Here is a 25,282-nt window from a genome sequence, read left to right as displayed (position 1 = left end):
CCTTCTCATCTGCTCGACTAGACAGGGCTGCCCGCTCTCGCCATTACTTTTTGCAATAGCCATTGAACCCCTGGCTCTTTTATTACATGCAACGGAGTACATTGGGATTAAAAGGGGGAAAACGGAACATAAAGTTTCTTTGTACGCGGACGATCTGTTACTATACATTTCAAACCCTGTTAAATCTGTTCCTGTGATAATGGAAATTTTGAAGGAATTTGGAGCAGTATCAGGTTACAAATTGAACTTATCAAAAAGTACCTTATTTCCAATTAATTCCAAAAGCCCGTATGAATACTAATGTGTTTAATATCTTTCCCTTTTCAAACTCCACTGAATTTAAATATCTTGGGATAAATATTACGCAGGAATATTACGGCCTCTTTAAGCACAACTTTTTGAAATTATATGATCAAACGAAAAAGGATATACACTCACCGGCCACTTTATTAGGTACCCCATGCTAGTAACGGGTTGGACCCCCTTTTGCCTTCAGAACTGCCTCAATTCTTCGTGGCATAGATTCAACAAGGTGAGATCTGGTGACTGTGGAGGCCATTTTAGTACAGTGAAATCATTGTCATGTTCAAGAAACCAATTTGAAATGATTAGAGCTTTGTGACATGGTGGAAGTAGCCATCACAGGATGGGTACATGGTGGCCATAAAGGGATGGACATGGTCAGAAACAATGCTCAGGTAGGCCGTGGCATTTAAACGATGCCCAATTGGCACTAAGGGGCCTAAAGTGTGCCAGGAAAACATCCCCCACACCATTACACCACCACCACCAGCCTGCACAGTGGTAACAAGGCATGATGGTTCCATGTTCTCATTCTGTTTACGCCAAATTCTGACTCTAACATCTGAATGTCTCAACAGAAATCGAGACTCATCAGACCAGGCAACATTTTTCCAGTCTTCAACTGTTCAATTTTGGTGAGCTCTTGCAAATTGTAGCCTCTTTTTCCTATTTGTAGTGGAGATGAGTGGTACCCGGTGGAGTCTTCTGCTGTTGTAGCCCATCCGCCTCAAGGTTGTGCGTGTTGTGGCTTCACAAATGCTTTGCTGCATACCTCGGTTGTAACGAGTGGTTATTTCAGTCACTGTTGCCCTTCTATCAGCTCGAACCAGTCTGGCCATTCTCCTCTGACCTCTGGCATCAACAAGGCATTTCCGCCCACAGAACTGCCGCTCACTGGATGTTTTTTCTTTTTCGGACCATTCTCTGTAAACCCTAGAGATGGTTGTGCGTGAAAATCCCAGTAGATTAGCAGTTTCTGAAATACTCAGACCAGCCCTTCTGGCACCAACAATCATGCCACGTTCAAAGTCACTCAAATCACCTTTCTTCCCCATACTGATGCTCGGTTTGAACTGCAGGAGATTGTCTTGACCATGTCTACATGCCTAAATGCACTGAGTTGCCGCCATGTGATTGGCTGCTTAGAAATTAAGTGTTAACGAGCAGTTGGACAGGTGTACCTAATAAAGTGGCCGGTGAGTGTAGATACATGGAAGAATCTACCACTTTCATTAGCAGGTCGAATAAATATTATTAGAATGAATGGTCTGCCATAAGTTTCTGTTCTTCTTCCAATGTATTCCTATTTGGATAGCCAAGGCATTTTTTAAATAAAGATTCCCTTTTGTCATATTTTATATGGAATGGAAAAACTCCAAGAATCAAGAAAGTGTTCTTGCAAAGACCAACTTGTCTGGGAGGAATGGGATTACCCTGCTTCCGACGTTATTACTGGTCATGTAATATCCGCTCAATGTCGTTTTGGTTGTCTACTCAGGGGGCTGATTGGAGTAGGATGGAGAATGAAAGCTGTTATCCCTCCTCGTTAAAAGTATTACTTTATTCAGCTTTGCCTATTTCAAAACAAAAACTTGAGAACCCAGTAGTTTCTCATTCAGTTAAAATCTGGTCCCAGATTAGAATGCATTACGGATGGAGGGGCGTGTCAGCTTTAAGTCCATTGATAAATAATCACACATTTCCTCCGTCAGTCTTAAACATAACATTTCTTCAGTGGAAACATAAGGGTATTCGATGTATAAAAGATTTATTTATTGAAAATATATTTCCCGCATTGAAACAATTACAGAGCAAATACAAATTGGAAAGTAACGATTTCTTCAAATACCTACAGCTCTGAAGTTTTGTTTAGGGCTTATTTCCGTCTTTCCCTAATCAGCCCCCAAACTCCACAATGGAAACGGTGTTTTTGTCTGATCCATTTCAAAGAGGCCCAATTGCTAAAATCCCCAATGTGCTATCACAGGAAGAAACAACACATTGGACCATTTGAAAAGAGCCTGGCAGGATGACCTAGGGGTGTCTATTACAGACAATCAATGGTCAAAAGCCCAAAGAAATGTTCATTCTTCCTCTGTATGTATTAGACATGGTATCTTTTTTGCAGTTCAAGGTGCTACACAGATTGCATTTATCCAAATTGAAGTTGTCAAAGATGTTTCCTTCCATTAGTCCTTCTTGTGATAGATGTTTACAAGGGCCGGCCGCTCTTGCACATATGTTTTGGAATTTTCCTCACATTACGACCTATTGGAACACTATATTTCAAACCCTTTCCAAGATCTTGAAAAAACAGCTTAAGCCAGAACCAATCTGGGGTCTTTTTGGTGTGAAGCCAGTCAATGTACAACTTTCGGACACCCAAAACAGCACGGTTTGTTTTGTGACCTTGTTAGCGCGATTGATTCTCTTGTGTTGGAAACAGATAATGCCCCCTGCTCACTCAGCCTTAATGAAAGACATAATGGTTCATTTGAAATTGGAGAAAATTAAATATTTGTTGAGGGGGAAGTCTGAGATATTTTATTCAATGTGGCAAACTTTCATAGATTACTTTGGTGAGAATGTGTAATTGATTGGTTTAGCATGGCAATGGCAATGATGTCCTCTGATGTCTGTTACTGTGTTTTTTGTCTTTCTATATTTGATATGCAAAAAACCTCAATAAAGAGAATTTAAAAAAAAAAAGAAATTACTATTGTAGTAATTAAATATTTGGTTAGTTATTGCCAAAGCTCGCTCTATTTTGCTGTAGATCATTAAACCGTTATGCTGCCTAAGAGGTCTGTCCGAAATCAGTTTTGTGAGGTACCTTCGTGCGCAAAGGTGCCTACAAAGTCATTGCCTATAAGGCAGAGAGGAACACAATTCAGCTGCCTACGTTTTCGGACGCAGTCGTTGCTTACAGGCATGTTAGCTCAACAAGTAGGCTTACATCATCATCAAACATTCAACAGCATATAAATCAAAGTTACAGAAAAAAATATAGAGCCCAGCAAGACTTGCACAACTATGCAAGCTTTAGGGGGGTTGATGGACTCTATCTACTTGATCTATGTTTTGATCATCTTTTTGAATCTGATATGGACAAAGTTGTTGACAATAAAGTGATTTCCATAGCTTTTTATGCAAATTTTTATTTTATGAAACATTCAAGTATTGATAAAAAACAATGAATGAAACTAGAATTAATATTATTATTGTTGTTATTATTTATTATTATTTGTATTATTTTAAGCAGACGTTCTATTCTATCTTTTAATATATTGGCCTGGTTTCACAAACAAGGCTTAGATTAAGCCAGAGGTAGGCATTTGTTAAAATTAGGACATTTAAGTAGCTTTTAAAAATGTGCCTTAGAGAAAAACATTAGTATATTGAAAAAAAAAAAAAAAATGGCACTGACATATTTTAAGATAGAATGTCAGTGCAAGTTGTGTTCAGCTAGGACAGCACAGACATGCATTTTAGTCTGGGACTAGGCTTAAGCCTTGTCTGTGAAACAAGCCAATTGACTTTTTTACATATTTATGCAACAAAATATTCTGGGGGCCATGACATTTTTGTGAATTTGATTAAAAAAAAATATTGGTGTTGTCTGGCAACTTTAGTAAACACTGGCGGGGAAAGAGTTAAATATTCAAAAAGGGCAACAGCAACTGTTGAAAACCACCACTTCATCTACCACTTTCACACTGAGAATTGATGATATTGAAGAGCAATTCTTAGACAGGCTAAACATGACACAATAAACACAAAAGATTCCCCTGTGACTGAATGTGTGCATGCCTGTGTGTGAGCGTAGTGTCCCCAGCCTGTGGTCCAAGATTCTGGGATTTACTCTAGTATCCCGTGACCATGAGAATTGATGGACGGAATAGAGGGATAGATAAATTAGTAAATTAATCATTGCTCTGATCACACCTCAACCCCCCCACCAATGCCTGGCCATTTCCCCAAAAATAATTTTAAAACAAAACCGGTTGAAGACCCCTGCTCTAGGCTTTGGATTATCCGTTACTTTTGGTCCGTGATGTATAAAAGGTTGGAGACCCCTGCTCTATATGAAGCGTTTTGTCAAATTACTTTGGATGATCAGTTACAACGTTTTTTTTACCTCTTCGGACATCAGGGTTTGTTTCAGGCATATGCACATGAGCAAAAACGCAACCTATTTCCTTTGCATTCAGAAATGACAAGGCTTACAGAAAACCATCCTGTCAACAGGTACTCCGTACAATCAAAATGGATTTGAAGTGTTTAAAACAGTAGAAAAAAATAGTGCCAGGAAATCACAACCTGCACAAAGCTGGGCTAAAAAAACACCAGTTTCCTGTTGCAGACCACATTATGCTGTCTGACGTCAACACATGGTCTTAAAAAAAAAAAGTTGAAAAAAATTATTTATTTTTGGTCCTCTGTATATAAACTCAGCAAAAAATAAATGTCCCTTTTTCAGGATACTATATTGTAAAGATAATTTTGTACAATCCAAATAATCTTTATGGTTTAAACAATGTTTTTTATGCTTGTTCAATAAACCATCAATCATTTTTGCACGTGCACCTTAAGACACTAACAGTTTACAGTCCTCTCCTCCCCCTTTGTTCAGGGAACATTATGTTCAGTCATTATTCTATTTTTTTTTTAATCGTCAATTATCTGAGCAACTTAAGTTCATGTCTCAGATGTTGAATGTTTTTATTCAAATATTTATGTTCATATTTAAACATTTAGAAATCAGCTGGAAATAAAAGTAGTTGAAAGTGAGAGGATGTTTCTTTTTTTGCGGAGTTTCTGAAAACAGATATACAGACATTTTAAGTGAGACTTTGTAAATTACACCAAGCAAAATATTTATGGCACAAAGCTTAACGTGCAACTCAAAGCATTTGGCACTTGTATCAGTTGAGGTAGCAGTATCTCAGTACTCTATCACCATCTATTGACTGCAAAACAGAATACACTTTCCTTCTTTTTTTTTAAAGCACATGTGTCATAGACAGTTTTTCCCCTCTGAAATTCCTGCAATCTTTGGCATCTTAACTGAGCATTTTAAATGTCCCAATAACACTGATAGACAGAGATAAGAGGGGTAACCAGGCCGCTGGGTTACTCTTTAACGTCCTTGAGCACCATCACCTGAGACAAGGTTTTCTTGACACGTAGTGCTGTTAGCCGAGCAGCTGGATTGGCATGCCAGCACTCCCGCATGATCTTACCCATCACCCTCAGTGCCTAGAACAAACACAAACATACATGGGTGATTCTTTACTTTTGACTACTTGAAATCTGGAATATGTTTCATCTATGTGAAAACATTTATCTCATGTCCTCGTATCATATTCATGTGTGAATGTGTGTGTGTTTATGTTTAGATTAATTATAGTGTGGTCCATAGTCAAATAAACTTTGTGTGTGCATTCACCCAAGATCTTTGCTGCTCTCTGATTACAAATAAATTCCCTTTAAAAATTTGATCTTGCTACATGCTCTAAAATTCGGTAATACGTTTTTCTGTGGCCATGAAACGAAAGGCCCCGATATACTTCAAGAGAACTTGAAGAAAGAACTGGTGTGATGTAGTTCAGACTATCAGTATGATTACTGACTAAATGTCTGTGCTTAAAGCAAGTACAGCACAATGTTGGTGAAAGGCGTGCATTGCATGGACCTCACTAAACATTACAAAAATTACAATTAATTACCCACAACATTAAATAAAAAGGATAATGCTGTATAATTCATACATGAGAAATTACTGAAAATTATAATAAATTCAAAACAACAGTATAAAAATAAAAGCAGAAAACATTAGAAACATACACAGTCGCACTGCACACTAATTTGCATAATATATTCATAACGCTCGTGCCATAATTATCACAGTATTCATTTGATTCCTCCGCATTTTCTCCAAAATGCTCACTAAAGTAAAAAATGTTAATGGTTTGCTTACTCTTTATTAATGCATTTTGCATGACAGAAAAAGGGTTATGTCAAAAATAAAGTTTCCAATATTCTCATATGGTAATAGCAACTTCAATGATTTGACCTTTACTGACCTTTATAATCACTAAAAAGCTGGCACTCATCTTAGTTCATCACGATCTCACAAAGTTCCGTTATAATCAATGAAGCTGAGGGCACAATGAATCTCTTATTTAAATAATTGTTTGTTTTCATGTGAGAGTTTGCGAGCTTGCAGATCTTTTGATATGAAACAAAGTTTTATCAGAGATTCAAACAATAAATACAGTTTAGGTGCTCTCTTTAATGTGGCATGACGAAATGCTGTAGCAATCCCCATGTGAACTGATCATCCCTTCCTCTTTACTAGTTATAGCACGAAATAAACATGAATGAACATTGGAAGATATATGTTGAAAGAACCAATACAACTTAATGAAATGTATAATGTCTCATGTAATCACTCAATAAGAACCGTGTTGGGGACAAATGTGGGCAAATTAATTTTGATTTATTTTTTTTAAATACTTCCCTTGATCTAAACGGTACAAGACTTGGCTACATTTCCTAATTTTGCCACCTGAACACACACACAAAAAAAATGACTCGATTCTACAATGTTAAGTGGGTGAAAAAAAACAAAAACTCCTTAATCTTGTGTTCGTGGACAAAAATGGGCACCCATAGGAATGAATGGGAAAAACTGTAATTCAGAGCTTTTTTTTTTTTTTTGTCAAATAAAAATCAATAGATCCAACACAATGCATATCATACTGTACATACACACAAATGAAGGGGGGATCCTGTACAACATTCTCAATGTGGCAAACACTCACATTCTCACACACACACACACAAACAAAGCATTCAATGAGCCTATAACAGCGCCGTTTTTTCTTTTCTTTTTTTTCAAATAAAAAGTCACTCACACATACAAAAACAAAAAATGTAATGAGCCTATTACTGCCCTTTTTTTATGTTCCAATCAACCACTTGTGCACGCGGCACACACAAATACACACATGTAAACATTATAGCTATTTGATTTGATTTGATTTAATTAATTTATTTATTTTAATTTTGAACATGTAAAATAAACAATAATAATAGTAATGCAGTGAAAACTAATGAAAAAAAAACAGAAAGCTATGACTATGATTATTGTCTGTTCTTACCTGTTTATTCTTACCTTAGTTATTGTTATGTTTATTCTTACCTGTTTGGTACCAATTCGTTTTATGAGTTACTGAAATTTGATGTTTTTTGTTTGAAGTAAATGATAAATGATGTGCTACTTTGCCTATTCCTTATAGCATGGTCATATTTGCATATTTTGGCATCTTTTTATAGTCTCACCTAACACAGATATATATATTTTTTAATTACAATTTTAACTTGTGATAAAGTAAAAAAATTAGAGGTTAAATTCATTATAACAGTGGTTTATAGAGTTCTGCCTATATGCAGCCATTGCGTACTATAGCCGTCTTGGCTATTGGTATTACTGCTTTTTTGTTAATTTCATACCAACATAAGACACCAGGTGACACCAAAGTCACCACATTTTTAGGTTTTGGCTGTCTGAACTTACTGGAATGATTTTTTTTACTAAAGTTAAAGAAATATTAAATATATCGTAAAAATAAGCGTAATTTACATAGAAAATATGGTTCTTTTAGAGGAAAATAAATTCAAATATTCTCCAAAAATAAAAATCATCATCAATTGATAGATTAAATTTTATTGAAGACAGTAATATAACTTTTATAAAAAAAAAAAAAAAAATTGGATCACACCTGAGACCTCTGTGCCCAGATTTGTCCACAAACTGTAATGTGAACACAGTTTGAGGGTTAAATTGCGGAAAGACGTCAATAAATCAGCTTGTAAACAATATGTCACGTAATGTTACATTTAGTTCAGAAAAGCCAAACCAGAAAAAATATACTCTAGAGAGGAGCATTTTGCAACAAAAATCACTATATTACATATTCATTATATTTTTACTTTTATATCATTAAAAATGCATTAAAATAATATTTTATAAAATGATACAAATCAATTGTTAATTTTAACTTTTAATAATAATGTACCAGCTGAGTGAGCTGACAGGGTTCCTTGCGTTAGGGGTGGGCTAATTGGGCTTAAAGGTGCAGTAAGCGGTTTCTGAGAAACAGTCGATATTAGCTAACACCAGGGGCGTAGCATTTAGTAGGGACGCTAGGGACGTGTCCCTACCAATATCCCGTGACACTGATATATCCCTAGCAATAATTTCGATCAAAACTTAAACTATATTTATATATTGATGTCCCCGTCCCCACCAATTTCAAAATCAAACCTACGCCACTGGCTAACACACATTAAACAGTCAAACGGAATTTATTGTTTGAATTTCACAATAAAATGTTCAGAATTCGAAATCTGAGACTTTGTTTCATATCAAAATTAACAAAGCACAAAGCTTTATTGGATAATGGGAGGAGTGCTACAATGCTCTGTTCATTCATCAACTCAAAACAGCATAGACCAAAAGACTGATGGGATTTATATCAGAATCAGAATCGATATCAGTTCATAAAGAGGAGAATCGATTAAAATCGAGAGATCAATATTTTTACCCAGCCCTAGCGTTGTTCATATTTGCCTGTTCAGACACAAAGTTTGTGTTTTAGTGGCCTCTGCTTCGTGTGGTGCTGGACATGAAAAGTGACACAGAAATTACACTGCAAGAGTCTTGAACATAAATTTATATTATAATGATAACAAACTGAGGTCAGTATCCTTTACTTTCAGTGATTTTAAAACACATTGCAATGGCATTCCAAGTAAACTTGAAGTGTGCTAATGGCATCATTATTGTGTGCTTCAAAAACAATAAAGTAATCTTTATAAATAATGGCACAGTTTAAGAATTTGCCTTTTACTGACATTTATATATCCCAGAATACCAGTAACTCACTTATCCAGAGAACATCAGTGAGACAATGGGAACAGATACATGTACATTGAATGTAGGAAACACTACAGACTGGAATTGAACCCGGGTCGCTGCCACACAAGCGCACTCCATGCAGATATTCACCACGCAAAACTGGGGTTACTTTGTGTTCTTTCTATACTGTTACAAGCACTGCTATAAGCAAACAGATCTTTCCATCAATGACAGCACAAATGATATCGATTTAAAGATTGTAAATCGCCAAGAAAAGTCTCAATATAGGCGGTAAGCGGTGCGTAAAATTAAACGCGAAACTGTATAGAACACAAAAGTTCGTTAAACTTGAAGCTGTTGAAGAAATTAAGAATTTGGTACCATAAGGTACCAAAGTGTATACAGTAGGTGCATTAGGAATACACTAAAGTAATAAAACTTTTGATCAAGTACGTGAATTTCTTTTACCATTAGAAACTGACTATATTGTTTTCTTTATTCGTCATAATTACATATCTTTACTTTCGTAACTACTTTCTATATGTATGTAAAGCTGCTTTGCAACAATGCAAAATTGTGAAAAGTGCTATAGAAATTAATTTTAATGGAATTAAACAATGCCTGATATACAAAGTGTGGTTAAATTGAAAAAATAAATATCATTATTGTAAAACTTACTTCATTATTATGATTTATTTTTTTGGAACTCAAAACATATTTCCTGTAAACTTTTTATACTATTTTTATACTCAAGTAGAACTCAAATACAGTACATTGTATTGTACATTTAATCATCACAGGTCAACAAAATATTCAACAAAAATAAATTACTGAAGTAGTAAATATTTAACAAATTAAATCGTTTTATTTGCAAAGTCCTCATTGTTACATTTGCGCTGTATAGGCAAAAGTTGTGTTTGGAAATTCTGTCCTTACAGTACCTGTTAGCAGAAACAAACTATAGATGTTTCAGTTCATAGGCCCTACCTCACATTTTCGTTGGTTTGCACAAAAAGAAAGTCTCACTAAAAAAATACATATCTTAAAATAATAATAAGAGTAATAATAATAATAATCCCCCCCCCCGAAACGCGATTTTAATAAATTTTAACATATTGTCAACTGAAATGTCACATGAATGGTAAGTTTATCACACAAACCTCACAGCTCTGCCACTGGTTGGGAATGTTAGGTCGGAGTTTTTGTTCACACACCACCTTCCTCATATCATCCACTGATGGGTCTGATTGCACCTGGTCATAATAAGGCAACTGGAAATCTTCATGAATCCCTGCAGAGCACAAAGCATTCATGGTTATTTATTTACAATAAGTACTAATGAAAAATCTTAATTATTCTAAAAGTTTGGATGTGGATGTGAAACATCATGTATTTTATTTTCTTCCCTAAGGCCCTAACCCTAAACAGTCTTGATATTGTATCTCATAACCATTTTTTCTCCCCCTCTCTGACCCTAACAGTTGAACAAGCTGTTTCACGCTGATGTGTCTTTAAGACGTCTATGTATCTTCTATTTTTATTGGTTAACTTCTTTGCCAGCAAAATTAGTTGCTCTCAGTTTTATACTGTAGTTTAATATAGTTCCACCTTAATAACTGTATATATGTCCTTCAATAACAGTCTCTCCGACAAAACTTTTCATAAGGTTTGGTGACCTTTAGCACATGTTATCATTAGTTAAGGAAATACTTCCTCTTATTACCTCTTATCATGACTAGGTGACAATAGCTGTGTTTCCATTACAGATTTGCGCAAAACTTTTGTGATATTTTCTAAATGTCGATAAAGAACTATTGCGAAATGACGGCAATTCCATTAACCGATGTTAAGCGACTAAAACTTAATTTTTTCCTTTCGTGAGAAGTCATTCCAAAAATCATGGCAATGGATGTTGGTAGGTTTACGTGTATCCCAGTCACCGCACTAGCCATTATTTCTAATGGAAGGAGACGTAGGCGTGTTATCCATGCATTAATAGCCAGGAAAGACCCTTATACTGGGAGTGGCTCATTGCAAAAAGCATTTCGTTTCTCTCTTCAAAGCATTTCTTTGTTGTTTAGAATCCAGTTTTCCTGTAATACTTTTGTCTTTTATGCGTTTAATAAAGAACTCTGTCTCGTCTTCTGTCCAAACATACCACGCCATCTACGTCAAGTCAAGTCAAGTCATCTTCATTTGTATAGTGCTTTTAACAATGGAGATTGTTTCAAAGCAGCTTTACAGAGATAAACATACAATTTACAGTAACAGAGATTGTCATGTGACCTGTAAATGTGTAAAAACAGTTTCCATTGCAGTTTTGCTAAATATTCCTTTTTCGAATCGCCTGAAAAACCACCTCAAGCGAGCGTAAAAACATTTTTGCAATATATAGTTTTTGCGAAATTTACGTGTTTCCATTGGGCGTATTTTCAATTAGCAATTTCGTTGACAACCTGTCTATTCCATAGCGAGAGAGAAATATTTGGAGGGCTGAAGATGGACAAAAAACAAAACAAAAACACTTTTCTTAAAATACCTTCTTGCTCCAAAGTTTTATTATTTTATAAATGGGTGAACTTTCCTTTTAAGGGCTATCAATGTGATTTTTTTTATTTTTTGCATGACTCTCTAGAATACTAATCTGATTGGTCTTTCATGGCAGTGAGAATTCAAATATACCTGACAGTTATTCAGTGCTAATAAAATAGGTAATAAAATATCAATATTTCATGTTTATGTTTATTTGTGTATTGTTATGTAGCCATGAAATACGTGACATAATGTATAGTTAGGTGGTCATTTTTTTTGCAAAATAAACCCCAACATGTTCAGGATTCTGAAGTGATGCAGAGACTTATTATTATTGTTATTAGAGATTTACGTCTTTATAAAAATACAAATTACGCAAGCCATTTTAGTATAGAAGAAACCAATGAATAAGCGTCAATGAATAAGAACACAATTTAACAATTAAGAACAATTTAAATCAGTCCACTGCTGGTGTGCATTGATTGGGATCTTATCACACTGTTTTTTGTTTGTTTGTTTTTACTTGACTTTAAATATACTAGTAAGGTACCTTGGACAGAACATCTGCGAGCAAGTTCCCAGAACACCAGGCCAAGTGAGTATATATCAGCCCGCTTAAATGACTCAAAGCTGCTCATGTTTATAGAATCATCCAGGATCTCAGGAGCCATGTACCTGCAGAAACAAACATAATCACATTAGAGCAATGTACTCACACCACATGAACGCATTAACCTCCATCAAGATGTCTTTATACACCTGAAAGCAAACAATGACACGTGTTTTATACAGAGACAGAAAGTGCACACAGAGTTTACAGAGAGGAACAGAGAACACTCTGAGAACACATATACTAAAATTAATATTTAGTCAAACACACATACTGTACATGCAAAGATACAGATTCTATATCACTCAAGATGTCTTGAGTACCGAAATCCAAAGCCTAAAAGCAAATTATAGTAAATAGCAAAAAGCATAATTTAACCATTATAACATTTGTCTGCACATGCAACCAATGCTCTTTTACTTGTCTGTATTTACTGAAAGACAGTTGGCTACACACTACACTCATAGATCCATACTTAAGACCATCAGCATAAAGCCTGGCCAAAAACTGTCTACATAGACAGGAAGAGTCCATCTGGTTGGCATGTAAAACAACCAATCATGTTTTTTACATACTGTAGCATTTAAGGACAGGTAAATCGGAAATAGTATAACTCTGAGAGTAAATGTAAAATATCAAGGTGTGCTTAAGAATATCTAAGTGTCTCTGGGAAAAAAAAAACATATCTTTCAAATATTCAAAGGCATCAAACACACAAACTTTGTCAAATCCAGTGACTAGCTCTTCCACAGAAGTGTTCATTCTCAATACTTAAAGAAGACTATGTCACAACCAACACAACTATAGATAATAATAATCAGTTTATGATGTCTCAAATCATAATGACCTTATGTAAGAAAAGATTATCTAACCTCTTGGTGCCCACTCTGTGGTTAATGGGGATGTCAATGGTGTTGGTATTAGAGTCGTGTTTGACAGCCAGACCAAGATCCGCAATCACAGCGGTTCCGTTCTTCTTAACCAGGATGTTCTTTGACTTTATGTCTCTGTGAGCAATGGCGGGCTTCCCTGTCCCATAAGTAATATGCTAAATTAATAACAGCACACGTCATACACGACAAGTCATTTTCATGCAGAAAAGTAGTCATATTTAATATAAAAAAACAGATGGTCACACAGTTGTCTGAGCCTGGACAGTAAGAAAGCTACAGTAATGTCCTAAAAAAAGCAATTTTTCATGTTATGTTATGTTATTTATGTATTTTCTAACTAGCTGTGTTTACAATGTGTCATTTTGTAGACTGGTTGATTTCTGTGATGTTGTTGTAACATCAAATGTGTTCTGATGGGCTATGATTGTGTCACAGCAGTTTCATTTAGTGTGAACAGACCAATTATTTGTTACCCAAAACTTGTCTAATATGGATGGACACAGGATTAGGACGTTTTGTTATCATGCAGGCAATTAATCATCATTAATCATAATCACACCATGTTTGTTCATTTGGCCAGAGTAGAATTGGTTCCCTGACTGAGCCTGTTTTTTTTTCTCTCTCCATTCTGTCACCTGATGGAGTTTGGGTTCCTTGCAACTGTCGCCTTTGTCTTGCTTTGGATGCCGAAGATGCATTGAAAACCTACTTTGTGCAAAAAGCTAACATAGTAGCTGAACGCCACGCCTTCCATAAACTCTGTCAGGCACCTCACTAGGCAGTTTTCCAGTATGCTGTTGCTCTGCGAGAGCTTGTTTTTTCATATGAGTTCGATGCCAGTACTGACAAAATGATTTGCGATCAGTTAGTGAAGAATGTGCTTAGCCCAGGAATAAATGAGAGACCTTTACTAGAAACGGATCTCACACTGGACAGAGCTGTTACGATAGCAAGCCAGATTGAATCTGCTCCCGATCAACAGCAGAGTTTGGATGTGCTAAAAAATGTATACACTACGTAAAGCTGGATGAAATTGCCACATCTATGCGCCAACTGCCAACTGCTATCTGCCACTCTCTGTTCGTTGTGGTGTTTAAGAGGAATTAAATCCCTTGCAAGCAGCTGGGGTGATAGAACGCTTTTTGTTACACAAAAAAAAAAAGTTACAAGTTAAGGATGTGTGTGTTGACCTCAGAGAGCCAAATAAAGCAGTGATTGTGGACTCTTTTCCATTGCCACACATGGATGAACTTCTCTCTGCTCATCCAAGGTTCTACTATTTTCACTACCATCAACCTGACTAATGCTTACTACCAAGTGCCGTTACCTCACAGACTTTATTACTCATGACGGACTGTTCAGTTGGCTTCAGCGCCTGCAGAATTTCAGAAGATGATGACCATCATCCTGGCTTGCTTGAAGATCAAAAATTGGACGACATTTTCATCTTCGGACGTGACATGTCTATACAAGAAAAAGCACTTCAAGCGGTCATACAACGACTCGAAACTGCTGACTTGCAGCTCAATAAAGACAAGTTTCGCTTCTGGAAAACCAGCCTGCTGTTCTTAGGTCATGCTGTTTCAGCAGAGGGTCTTCTTCCTGATAAATTACGTGTACAGGCGATTCTCAATGCTCCTGCACCTTCTGATGCATCTACTTTGCGCTCCTTGAACGGTCAAATCCCACCCCGCTCCTCTCCATCCAGTGCCGCTGCAGAAAGTGGCTGTGGATATAGTCAGGTCCTTTAACACTGGTGCATTGGACTGCACTTTTGTTATAACATTAACTGATTATTATAGTAAATGGCCTAAGATCTCCTTTACTCTCACATTTTAACTACGGATTCTGTGGTTTCGTTGCTGTCATCAGTCTTCAGCCGCCATGGCAATCCATTGACTATAGTTACTCATAACAGTGTTTAGTTTACGTCAGCTGTTTTCGCTACTTTTCTGGAAGAAAGGAATATGTGTCACCATTGTTCCTCTCTCTACTACCCAGCAGCTAATGGTGCTGTAGAGAGGTTTAACCATGTGCTCAAACACACTGTTCAAATGGCCATCCAGCGACAGCAGCCATGGAAACCTGTGGTAACTGACTTCTTGCAGGTGTACTGTGCCACTCCACATGCTGCAACTGGTACATTTAGCTCCTCTGTGGCAGGCAAAGGTGCACAAGGCTGTCTATTTTGCCATCTGCTCCTGTGCACTCACCAACTGACATGACTGTTCACCGAAGGGTTATGCGGCTGTAACACAACCAGACATCAAGATATGACTCACTGACCACTGCCTGTATTTCTAACAGTTGTTCTGGCATGGACTTCAAAGACTATAGTGTGCCAGTTACAGCCAAAACCAGCCAGACAACGAGGTCTGCTTTACTGACCACTGCCTGCTTCTTTACTAGTCGATCTTAGCATGGACTCCAAAGACTATAAACCAATGTAAGGTGTTGTTGCTGAGTGATGTCCACAGCCTTTAACAGCCAGACCAGCCTTTTACTGTACATTTAAAATAAGGTATAGACTAAGTGCAAATAGCATTATAAATTATGTACACTGTGTATATAGTGTTAGAATACATTCATACTTAGTGCAAATAGGGGCAGATAATAGGACAATATCCTGGACCTTTGAGGACACCTTTACTGATCAGCAGATTCGGTATGGTTAGGCATATGGACAAGTAAGGTCTCATAAGGAGGATCCATTTATGATAATTTAGAGTATGGTAATAAAATGATCTGCACAAGTCATGGTCAATGGGCAGTCCGTCCGGTCAATGAAAAGAGATAACATATAATTTCAATTAAAGGCAGGGTAGGTAAAAATCCCCAAAAATACTTTTTTCCAAATTTGTTTAAACTGTCTTTATATATCAATGCATAATTAAAATGTAAGTAATCTGGAAAAGAAATTATAAAAATCGAGTGTCTGTAGTCCTCTCACGACTGCAATAAACACAGCTCATTATTCCATTCGGGACGAAAGAAAATATTGGCTGGGGCGACTGTCACTCTCCCTCGCTACCATGGATACCACCTCTGCTGATACAGGAGCAGCCCAAATGCGCGCACCCGTTTGAAGAGGCACGGAAGCTAGTAATAACAATTATGGCAGAGAAAGAACAGTCAAAATTCTCAGTACCTGCATATACAGGCAGCGAAGTCAAACAAGCTAAAAAAAGGAAGACAGTATTTGAAAAGGCTATGAACAAAAAGTCTTTGGATAAATCAAGAAATCATACGAGAGTCAATATCGACGTGGCTTTCCAGCGGTGGCGACAACTGAGGGATCTCAAGGGGCTGAAAAGTGACTCCATGATGGCATTATTTCTGCTGGACAGGCAATCTCGCTGTTTTCATTTTGATGGCATTTATTTTTTCATGAAGCATGTATCACTAGCACACGTAGCTACCTAATATAGCTACCTAACGTTACGTAGCATAAATGAAAGCGTAGCGTAAGTTCTGCCAGGAAGACTTAATTGTTACGTCATTTATTACCTTCTCATCTATCCAATCGCGTTCTAATACGTGAAGTATAAAAGATCCATACTTACACTCGTCTGAGTTCGCAGATGCTGACGCTTCCACTTACCACCATCCTCCCCACCTCCACCAAGACGGTCTTCCCTCCATCCTTCCCACCACCACCAGGATGGTCCCTTCCAAAACCCTAAGGGGGGTCAGCTGCGCCCTGCCTTCATCTTCAGGCAGGAAATGCAGAATCCGTACCCTCGGATCGCGAGTTATGGACGGGGCCTACGCCAAAGAACTTTATTGCATATATTGCTTGCTGGGCTGTTAATAAAATGCATAATTGTACAGTATCTTCTCTCCCGAGTCTTTCTGGTAGAACTAACGTTACACTGGCTTAGCTATGACAGTGTAACTTTGGTGTCGACTGTTATAACGTTACTGTTAGTGAGCCAGGGTTGAGACGATAAATAATCAATAGGCCTATCTGCAGTTGAAAGCTGTTTTGTTTAATTTCGCCAAATCTAACTTTAGGTTAAAAAGTTTAGGGGATCTGTTTATATACCTAGCTTTACCCTCTGCCAAAACTTTGTTCCTATGTTCGCAGTGAACTCTACCTGCTCCGTTTGGTTTGTTGTTATATGCTCTACATATGTTTACCTATGTCTTTATGTTGTATCTGTATGTGTTATACAATATATGTTGTGTGTGTGTGTGTGTGTGTTATATTATCTGGTGTCTGCAATGCAGTTGTGAGAAGGTGTTTGAGTGTATGTTACTCAGTTTATCTGTAAACAATACATCAGAGCCAACAGTGCTTTCATCGTGGAAGCTCTTACATGCAAAACACCTGTATATGTTATGATTCTTACAAATTCACCTTCATCACAGTGTAACTGATAGTAACGGCAAACGTGTATCAACGAAGCTATTTATAGCTTTGCCTTATATTGAGTTTGATTCGGTTACGAGCTAGTAAAATATTTTAAACTTTACCAGTATCGATATGTGAGCTTGATAGTGTGTACTAACAGCCATGTTAATTGTTTATATTCATACTGATAAAGTTAGTTATTTTATTACTTGTGATTCTGACATGATGTCACTATGCACTGCGCTCCTCTCTGCTCGGCGCTGGTAAACGCGTCCGACCCTTCCAGCTGAGCGAACGGCCGGGATCGCGCGTTCATGTGTTTTGGGGGCGTGGCTTTGGAAGGAGCCGAGAAGGGAGGGGGTGGGAGTTAATGGAATAATGAGCTGTGTTTATTGCAGTCCTGAGAGGACTACAGACACTCGATTTTTATAATTTCTTTTCCAGATTACTTACATTTTAATTATGCATTGATATATAAAGACAGTTTAAACAAATTTGGAAAAAAGTATTTTGGGGAATTTTTACCTACCCTGCCTTTAAAGGCCCAATAAATACCTCTATAAATATTTCCATTTTTTATATATTTTCTTTGATTTTCTTCTAAATTTATGCTCTCCCAGCTGATATGTGATGGAAATAGAGTGGGTTCACAAAAAGGCGGACTCAAACTCCGGTCAGTCACATCAAGAGACCTATCCACTATCTTTACTCTCCCCGCCACTACTCCTGTTTCTGATCTATTTTGTAATTTAGTCTGTGAAGTTAGCGTAAATAGACACTGTTAAAGATATGTGTAATTGTTCAACTGTTAATTGTAACAATTAACTAGTATTACCTGACTAGTCTTACATATGAATTACATATTACATTTATTCTATGATCAGTATTACACATGTATGTAACTAAAAAAGTAACAAAAAATAAAACAAAGCACTAAAAACAAAAGCACTAAAACAAAGCACTACTGGAATGCTTTGCCAGAGGAGGATATACTTCCACTGCTGAGTGAAGGTTTTATCCTCCAGAGAAACTAGACCAGAAATGAAAAAAAAAAATCAACTGATGCATATGATCAACACCTTGAGTGCCAATAATCTCCATGTGCAGGTGGGCGATACCGCTGGAGATGGACAGTGCCAGAACTATCACTCCCTCCACTGATACCGTGTATCTGTTCAGGTAATCAAAGAGAGACCCATGCTCATGATATTCAGACACCAGCCACAACTGTGTCCATGAGCCATTATCTGAAGAAAGACAAAATAGACAGATTACAATACAGGACACCCAAACATGATGGACAAGAACATCCAAAGTGATTTGAAAATATATCTCAAAAGGCAAGTTTTGATTCAATGACAAATGTCAAGAGGTATAACCATCATGAAAAAAACATGTTTTCATGGAAAATTGTAATCATTACTTTGTTTAAAATGTTTTCAAATACATGTCTTTTTATCAACATAAAAAAGTATTTATTCCTATCTGTATGATTTTTGGACTAGGTCTATGCATTTATAATTCAAAGGAAAAAAATCTGGACAAAGATGACTGTCATATCATTGATCATTTAACAATGGTCAGGTTATCAGTGCTTGCTTTGAAACTAAAGCTATTAAAGGTAAACTACCCAAAATATGACAATTCTTTTATCATTTACTCACCAAACAGTTTTTAGGGTTTCTTTTACCATTGATTTCTGTTGTATGGACAATAATAATAATAATAATAATAATCATCTTATATGTGAAACAAAATAAAGAAAGTAAGGGGAGTAAATAATGACAGAAGTTCATTTTTGGGTAAATTATCGCTTTAAGCTTGCATTGGTTTGGTAACCTAAAGCAGTGCTTCTCAAACCTGTCCTGGAGTACCCCCAGCAGTGCACATTTTAGATGTCTCCCTAATCAAATACACCTGATTCAACTCATCAGCTTAGTAAAGACTCCAAGACCTCAGATGGATATGTCAGATAAGAGAGACATCAAAAATATACAATGTTAGGGGTACTCCAGGACCAGGGTTGGCAACCACTGAACTAAAGCATGTGGCATGAGGAGTAATAGCTCCATTAACTTACAAAATGTCTGAGTTTGGTATGTAACCTTAGCTCATTGAGTAGGGAACGAGACATTGCATCAGTAGCTGACACTATGGCCCTGTTTAAACCACAGCATTTTCGTCGATCCGATCACAAGTGGACAACGCAGAATACAGGTGGTAAACGAGGTCTAAAAAAGTTTGAGCTTGTCCACTTTCGACCATTTTCAGGGGTAGTCAAAATTGCATTCAGATTGCTTACATGGTGTAGGTCAAATGCGTTTGAACAACCACAAAAGACAGCATACTCTATGACTACTACCTAATGCGTAAGCATTATGGGAGGCATGCTGGCCAAATTTAAAATTTGTCGGCTGAAGACCTAAGTTTGATTTGAAGATGAAAACAGTACCAAGCACAATGTTCTCTCACCATTCCTGATTTCTAACACGCACTCACCACGTTCACTGTGGTCTTGTGGCTAGAAACAAAATCTGCTGCTCTCTGTATGTATTTCCCATCATCTCATATGTAAATTATACAGGCTTATTTTGTCCATTTAATCAAAAGATCTGAAAAAAGCTCATATACCCCTCCCCTCAAAGAAATCTGGACAGAAGTGGTCGAAAGTGGACACAATAGACAGATTAAAACACCAAGTGTACATGTTAGTGTGTCTCCCTTGTCAACTTGTGATCTGGTCTAAACATCTACCGGTAAATACCAGGTGTAAACAGGGCCTATGAGAACACAACGGGTCTTTAGCCCATATAGATTCATGCAATATGACTGGCTGATGGTGCATGCACCGCCCAATAAAGCATCATCACCAGTGCACCAGTGGCAAATGGGTAATGTATTGTGTAATATTAAAATTTGTGTAATAATTGATGTCATTTTGGGACAGATACACTGCCGTTTAAAAGTTTTGGATCGGTACGATTTTTAATGTTTTTAAAAGAAGTCTCTTCTGCTCACCAAGGCTGCATTTATTTTATAAAAAAAAAAAAAAAAAAAAAAAAACAGTAATATTTTTTAAATATTATGACAATTTAAAATAACTGTTTTCTATTTTAATATATTTTAAAATGTAATTTATTCCTGTGATCAAAGCTGAATTTTCAGCATCAGTCTTCAGTGTCACATGGTGCTTCAGAAATCATTCTAATATGCAGATTTGACGCTCAATGTTGAAAACAGTTGTGTACCATTTTTTTCAGGATTCTTTGATGAATAGAAAGTTCAAAAGTACAGCATTTATTTGAAATAGAATCTTTTGTAACATTATACATGTCTTTACTGTAACTTTTGATCAATTTAATTCATCCTTGATTAATAAAAGTATTGATTTCTTTTATTTATTTCCCCCCAAAAAATAAAATAAAAAATATTACTGACCCCAAACTTTTGAAGGGTAGTGTGTAATGTTACAAAATCTTTCTATTTCATATCAATGCTATTCTTTTGAACTTTCTATTCATCAAAGAATCCTAAAATAAAAATGTAAATAACTTTTTTCAACATTGACAATAATGAGAAATGTTTCCTGAGCATCAAATCATCATAGAATGATTTCTGAAGAATCATGTGACACTGAAGACTGGAGCAATGATCCTAAAAATTCAGCTTTGATCACCGGATTAAATTACACTTTACTATATATTCACATAGAAAATAGCTGTTTTAAATTGTAATCTTTTTGTATTTTTAATCAAATAAATGCAGCTTTTGTGAGCAGGAGAGACTTATTTTAAAAACATTAAAAATCTTACAGATCCAAAACTTTTGACTGGTAGTGTATGTTTTTGTGGCTTGTATGGATGAAGTGTAATTGTACAGTGAACTTGTATGTTGACCTGCTCTCTCGATTGCCCAAAACAAAAAGTATCCTAATGTAGAAAATAAAGGATGAACTAACTAACTAACTTATGTGGTGTTTTCATTCTTGCAAATTTTGCAGTGCAGACAGTCTGACAATTCTTTATATGCTGCTTGAGCAGAGCCACACACTTACAAAATGCCATTGTGTTCCCCCAGAAAAGAATAATTCACTCAATGAATCCAATCAAAATGATGAGTTCAATCAAATAGAACAAAAGAATGACACACTACAAGGGTCAGATACACTGTTTCCTGAAGAAGAGAAATCTGAGTAATGGCCAAGCAAATCCACTAGTTACACATGCCTCAGTGGGTGGTGCAAGTGGCATCAGCTAGTCAATTGATTTGATTCTATACAGGCTTCAGACAATCATCACACCTGGAGTGTGTTTCCATAGCATCAGCTACTGACGCAGCATCAAGTGAACCTATAAAAATTATACTCCTGTCATGAAATATTACACAAATATTTGTATACAATAAAATTATTACTAAATATGTTTCTTGTTAAATGCAAGAAAACAATTCAAACAAACAAAATGCCTCGTTCTTACATAAATTTGCATGCATTAATGTGATTTTACACCAAAATCCCTTCATGTGATACCTTTGTTATCAGCGGCGATAAATCCCAAAATATTCTGGTGACGTAACATTATTGTCTGATAAATCTCAGCCTCACGAAACCAGGAGCGTTCATCTCGTGATGAGAAGATCTTCACAGCGACATCCTCCCCCCTCCATTTGCCCCTCCACACTTCCCCGAAGCGCCCCTTTCCAATGCTTTCCTGGAGGACAATGGTTCGAGCAATCGTTCTCTGGACCAATAAGGGCAATCCTAAGAGAATAGCACATAAACTGTCAGCTAAAGGGTTAACAACAGATATATGTCCATACGCCTGTTCAAATCTCACTCACTGCAAAAGACAAATATATATATTTATGATGATTCATTAAAATCATGAAATCATGTCTAGCTCTTCAAAAATTCTGTCATTTACTCATCTCATGTGATTCAAATATACACTGTTCCAAATTATTATGCAAGTGACATATCAGCAAAATTTTCAGTACAATAAACATTCAGATTTTACTTTTTCAAAAGAAAGTGCTTGTTTTATTTAAAAATTGTTTGCCAGGTTAGCTATGTTAAATAGTTTACCAGGTATTCTTAGTTAAATGGAAAACCTACTTAAAGAGATTGTTCCACATTATTAAGCAAGTCACTGTTTTCATGCAATATGCCCAAATGGGGATGGCAGTATGTGGAAAATACATCCTAAGGACTCGCCAGATGGGAAAGAGTCCCTGTGGAGGGCTCCAGCTGATGAGGGGGAGACTACCGGCCACAACAATTGGTGACGGAGCTAGCTCCATCCAGGGGAAGACACTGGGTTCACCAATAGGGAAACTGAACAATGGAAGAATGCATCATATAGGTCACCATTAGGGAACCACTACATACGGAGCACTAGCCCGATTACCCTGAACCCTGAAAGGGCTATACCACGAGTAATGGGCCTGGTGGTGAGTTCCTCCACTGAACTCACTACCGTCAAGTGCTAGGAGGTAGAAAAGATGTTCTGGATCACCAAACCTAGGGAAGTCTCTGGGACAAAAAGGTGCACGTTACCACCTCAGAAAGGGGGAGGGCGCCTGTGCAAGCACTGCACACAACCAGTTGTCCAAGTTTTACCTGTTTGTTACCCAAGACTCAAGACGAAACTAGTTCCATAGGGAGATTATAGAATCTTGTGAAGGTGTTGGGTATAGCTCAGCCCGCAGCTTTACATTTGTCTGCTAATGAAACACTGCGATACCCCTAGTGGAATGAGCTCTCACTCCCAAATTGCACGGAGAATGGAGAATTGGCCCACACAATCCAGTGGGCCAATCTATGTTTGGATATATCCTTCCCCTTCTGCAGACCCCCAAAGCAGACAAAGAGCTGCTCAGATCTTATGAAGCTCTGTGTGCGGTCCAGGTATATGAGCAAGGCGCGCACTGGACACAACAGAGAAAGGGCTGGGTGTCCCTCATGAGGAGGGATTGCTTTAAAGTTTACCACTTTGAGCACATATCCGGGACTGGGTCTCAGGACCATGTGAGAGTGTGTTGGCCCGAACTCCAGGCACAAATCACTAACAGAGAAGGCTTGTAGGTCCCCCAACCTCTTGATGGAGGTCAGCGCAATCAGGAGATCTTCATAGAGAGGGGACTAAGCTCAACTAATTGTAAGGGCTAAAAAGGGCTTGTAAGATCTTTCTGCAAGGCATGTAGGACCAAAGAAAGATCCCAAGAGGGGATGAGGCGAGGCCTTGAAAGATTCAACCTCCGTACACCTCTCAGGGACCTAATAATCAGGTTGTTCCCCAAAGACCTGCCAAGCACAGCAGGATGGAGGTGGACAGGCATTTCTCCAAGCCCTGTCTATCCACCTTGGGAAAATCAAGAAAGTGTTCCTTCTCGGCATCCCGCATCTTGCCAAGGTTTAGCCATAGGTAGTGCTCCTGGACCACAAGTGTGGACATCACCCGACCCAGGGCCTGCACCGTAACCTTCGTAGCCCGAAGGGCACAGTCGGTTGCCGAATGCAGTTCCTGCATTACCTTTGTGTCAGAACCTGGTAGATTTGCAGGATGGCCATTGCATGCAGGGCCGACTTACAAGCTTTGGATAGGAGCCTCAGACAATTACTTCAAGTGGCGGCATTTTGCGGGCAATAATGAACTACAATTGCACGCTCAACCTGAGTTGAGTACCCCACCATCGTGGGTAGTGAGGACGGAGGAACCAGAAAAGAATGTTCTGGCAGAAAAAGGTGCCTTTCACGACTTATCCTCGTGCACGGGAAGAACGGGACTGGGGCGGAGGGTCACTCAATCCTGATGCTCGCGGCTGCCAACTCGGGTTCCCCCGAATTAGAAATTAAGCTCGCCTGTGGGCGAACCGCCTAACTCATCCTCAAACTCGACCGGGGAACACGAGCATGCTAAAGGAACGAGAGGTCCACAGGGATTCACCTGGAGGAAACTCTCCCATTGTAACCCCCAGATTGCCCTCAGAGCTCACCGCCACATGACCCATCCACAAATGTTGTTTCAGCAGGAGCACAGCCCATTCACTGAAGACAGTGCTCATGGCCATTCTGCAACCAGAAGGAAAAGGAAGGAACACCATCTTTAAAAAGACGCGATCTGCCGTGCAGCTCTTTTAGAGAAATTCGCTCTTTTATTAAGGAAATTGCCTCTTTCAGATCACCACTGATGGACCCAGGGGAACTCCCTGCACTTGTCTGTGCAACACATTGAGAGTGACCACTGATGTGTGCTCTGCTTCCAGCAGCAGTTACAAGGTTAATGGAAATATTGCTTCTCATGAAGAGACACTGTGCTTAGGCTCCAAAGAACAAAGTTGAAGTGTAAGATGCACGCCAGCCAACTTATATACCCGTATGTATGTCCGGGGGCATGGCCAGACATGCAAATTCCACATGCCAATTCCATTGGCCTTTTCTGAATAAGTCAGAGGTGTTTGGGGCACCCAAGAGTGACCCCTTGTGTCTGTATTGCGACACAACCTCGAAAGTGACCGACAGAAAGGGAGCTTTGACTTGCTTTAAAATGTGGAACAACCTCTTTAAGTAGGTTTTTCATTTACCTAAGAAGACCTGGCAAATTACTAAACAAACCTGTCTGAGATTGATACCAGTTATCTAAAAAGATATGGTAAATAAAACAAAC

At 37.8% G+C, this 25,282-nt stretch overlaps 1 protein-coding gene and 1 long non-coding RNA gene across 2 annotated transcripts in view; one reads left to right on the top strand and one right to left on the bottom strand.

Moving 5' to 3' along the window:
* The first annotated feature begins 4,019 nt into the window (after positions 1-4,019).
* LOC130086090 (uncharacterized) lies at positions 4,020-4,652 on the top strand. Its single transcript, XR_008807200.1, has 2 exons — positions 4,020-4,103; positions 4,188-4,652. It is a non-coding gene; the product is annotated as an uncharacterized LOC130086090 (long non-coding RNA).
* A 466-nt stretch (positions 4,653-5,118) lies between these two features.
* LOC130086088 (activin receptor type-1C) overlaps positions 5,119-25,282 on the bottom strand; it is a 92,572-nt gene continuing 72,408 nt past the window's right edge. The window contains exons 4-9 of the mRNA XM_056252232.1: positions 22,147-22,377; positions 18,698-18,865; positions 13,244-13,400; positions 12,312-12,436; positions 10,390-10,520; positions 5,119-5,562 (exon numbers count right to left, since the gene is read on the bottom strand). Of these exons, the coding sequence (XP_056108207.1) occupies positions 5,437-5,562; positions 10,390-10,520; positions 12,312-12,436; positions 13,244-13,400; positions 18,698-18,865; positions 22,147-22,377 (938 nt within the window). The 3' untranslated portion in view covers positions 5,119-5,436. The remainder of the gene's footprint in view (positions 5,563-10,389; positions 10,521-12,311; positions 12,437-13,243; positions 13,401-18,697; positions 18,866-22,146; positions 22,378-25,282) is intronic.

This window comes from Rhinichthys klamathensis, unplaced genomic scaffold (assembly GCF_029890125.1).
Source record: "Rhinichthys klamathensis goyatoka isolate OS25496 unplaced genomic scaffold, OSU_Roscu_1.1 h1tg000093l_1, whole genome shotgun sequence".
Taxonomy (NCBI): domain Eukaryota; kingdom Metazoa; phylum Chordata; class Actinopteri; order Cypriniformes; family Leuciscidae; genus Rhinichthys; species Rhinichthys klamathensis.
Note: the sequence above shows the minus strand (reverse complement) of the source record. Positions and strands in the feature narration are given on the sequence as shown.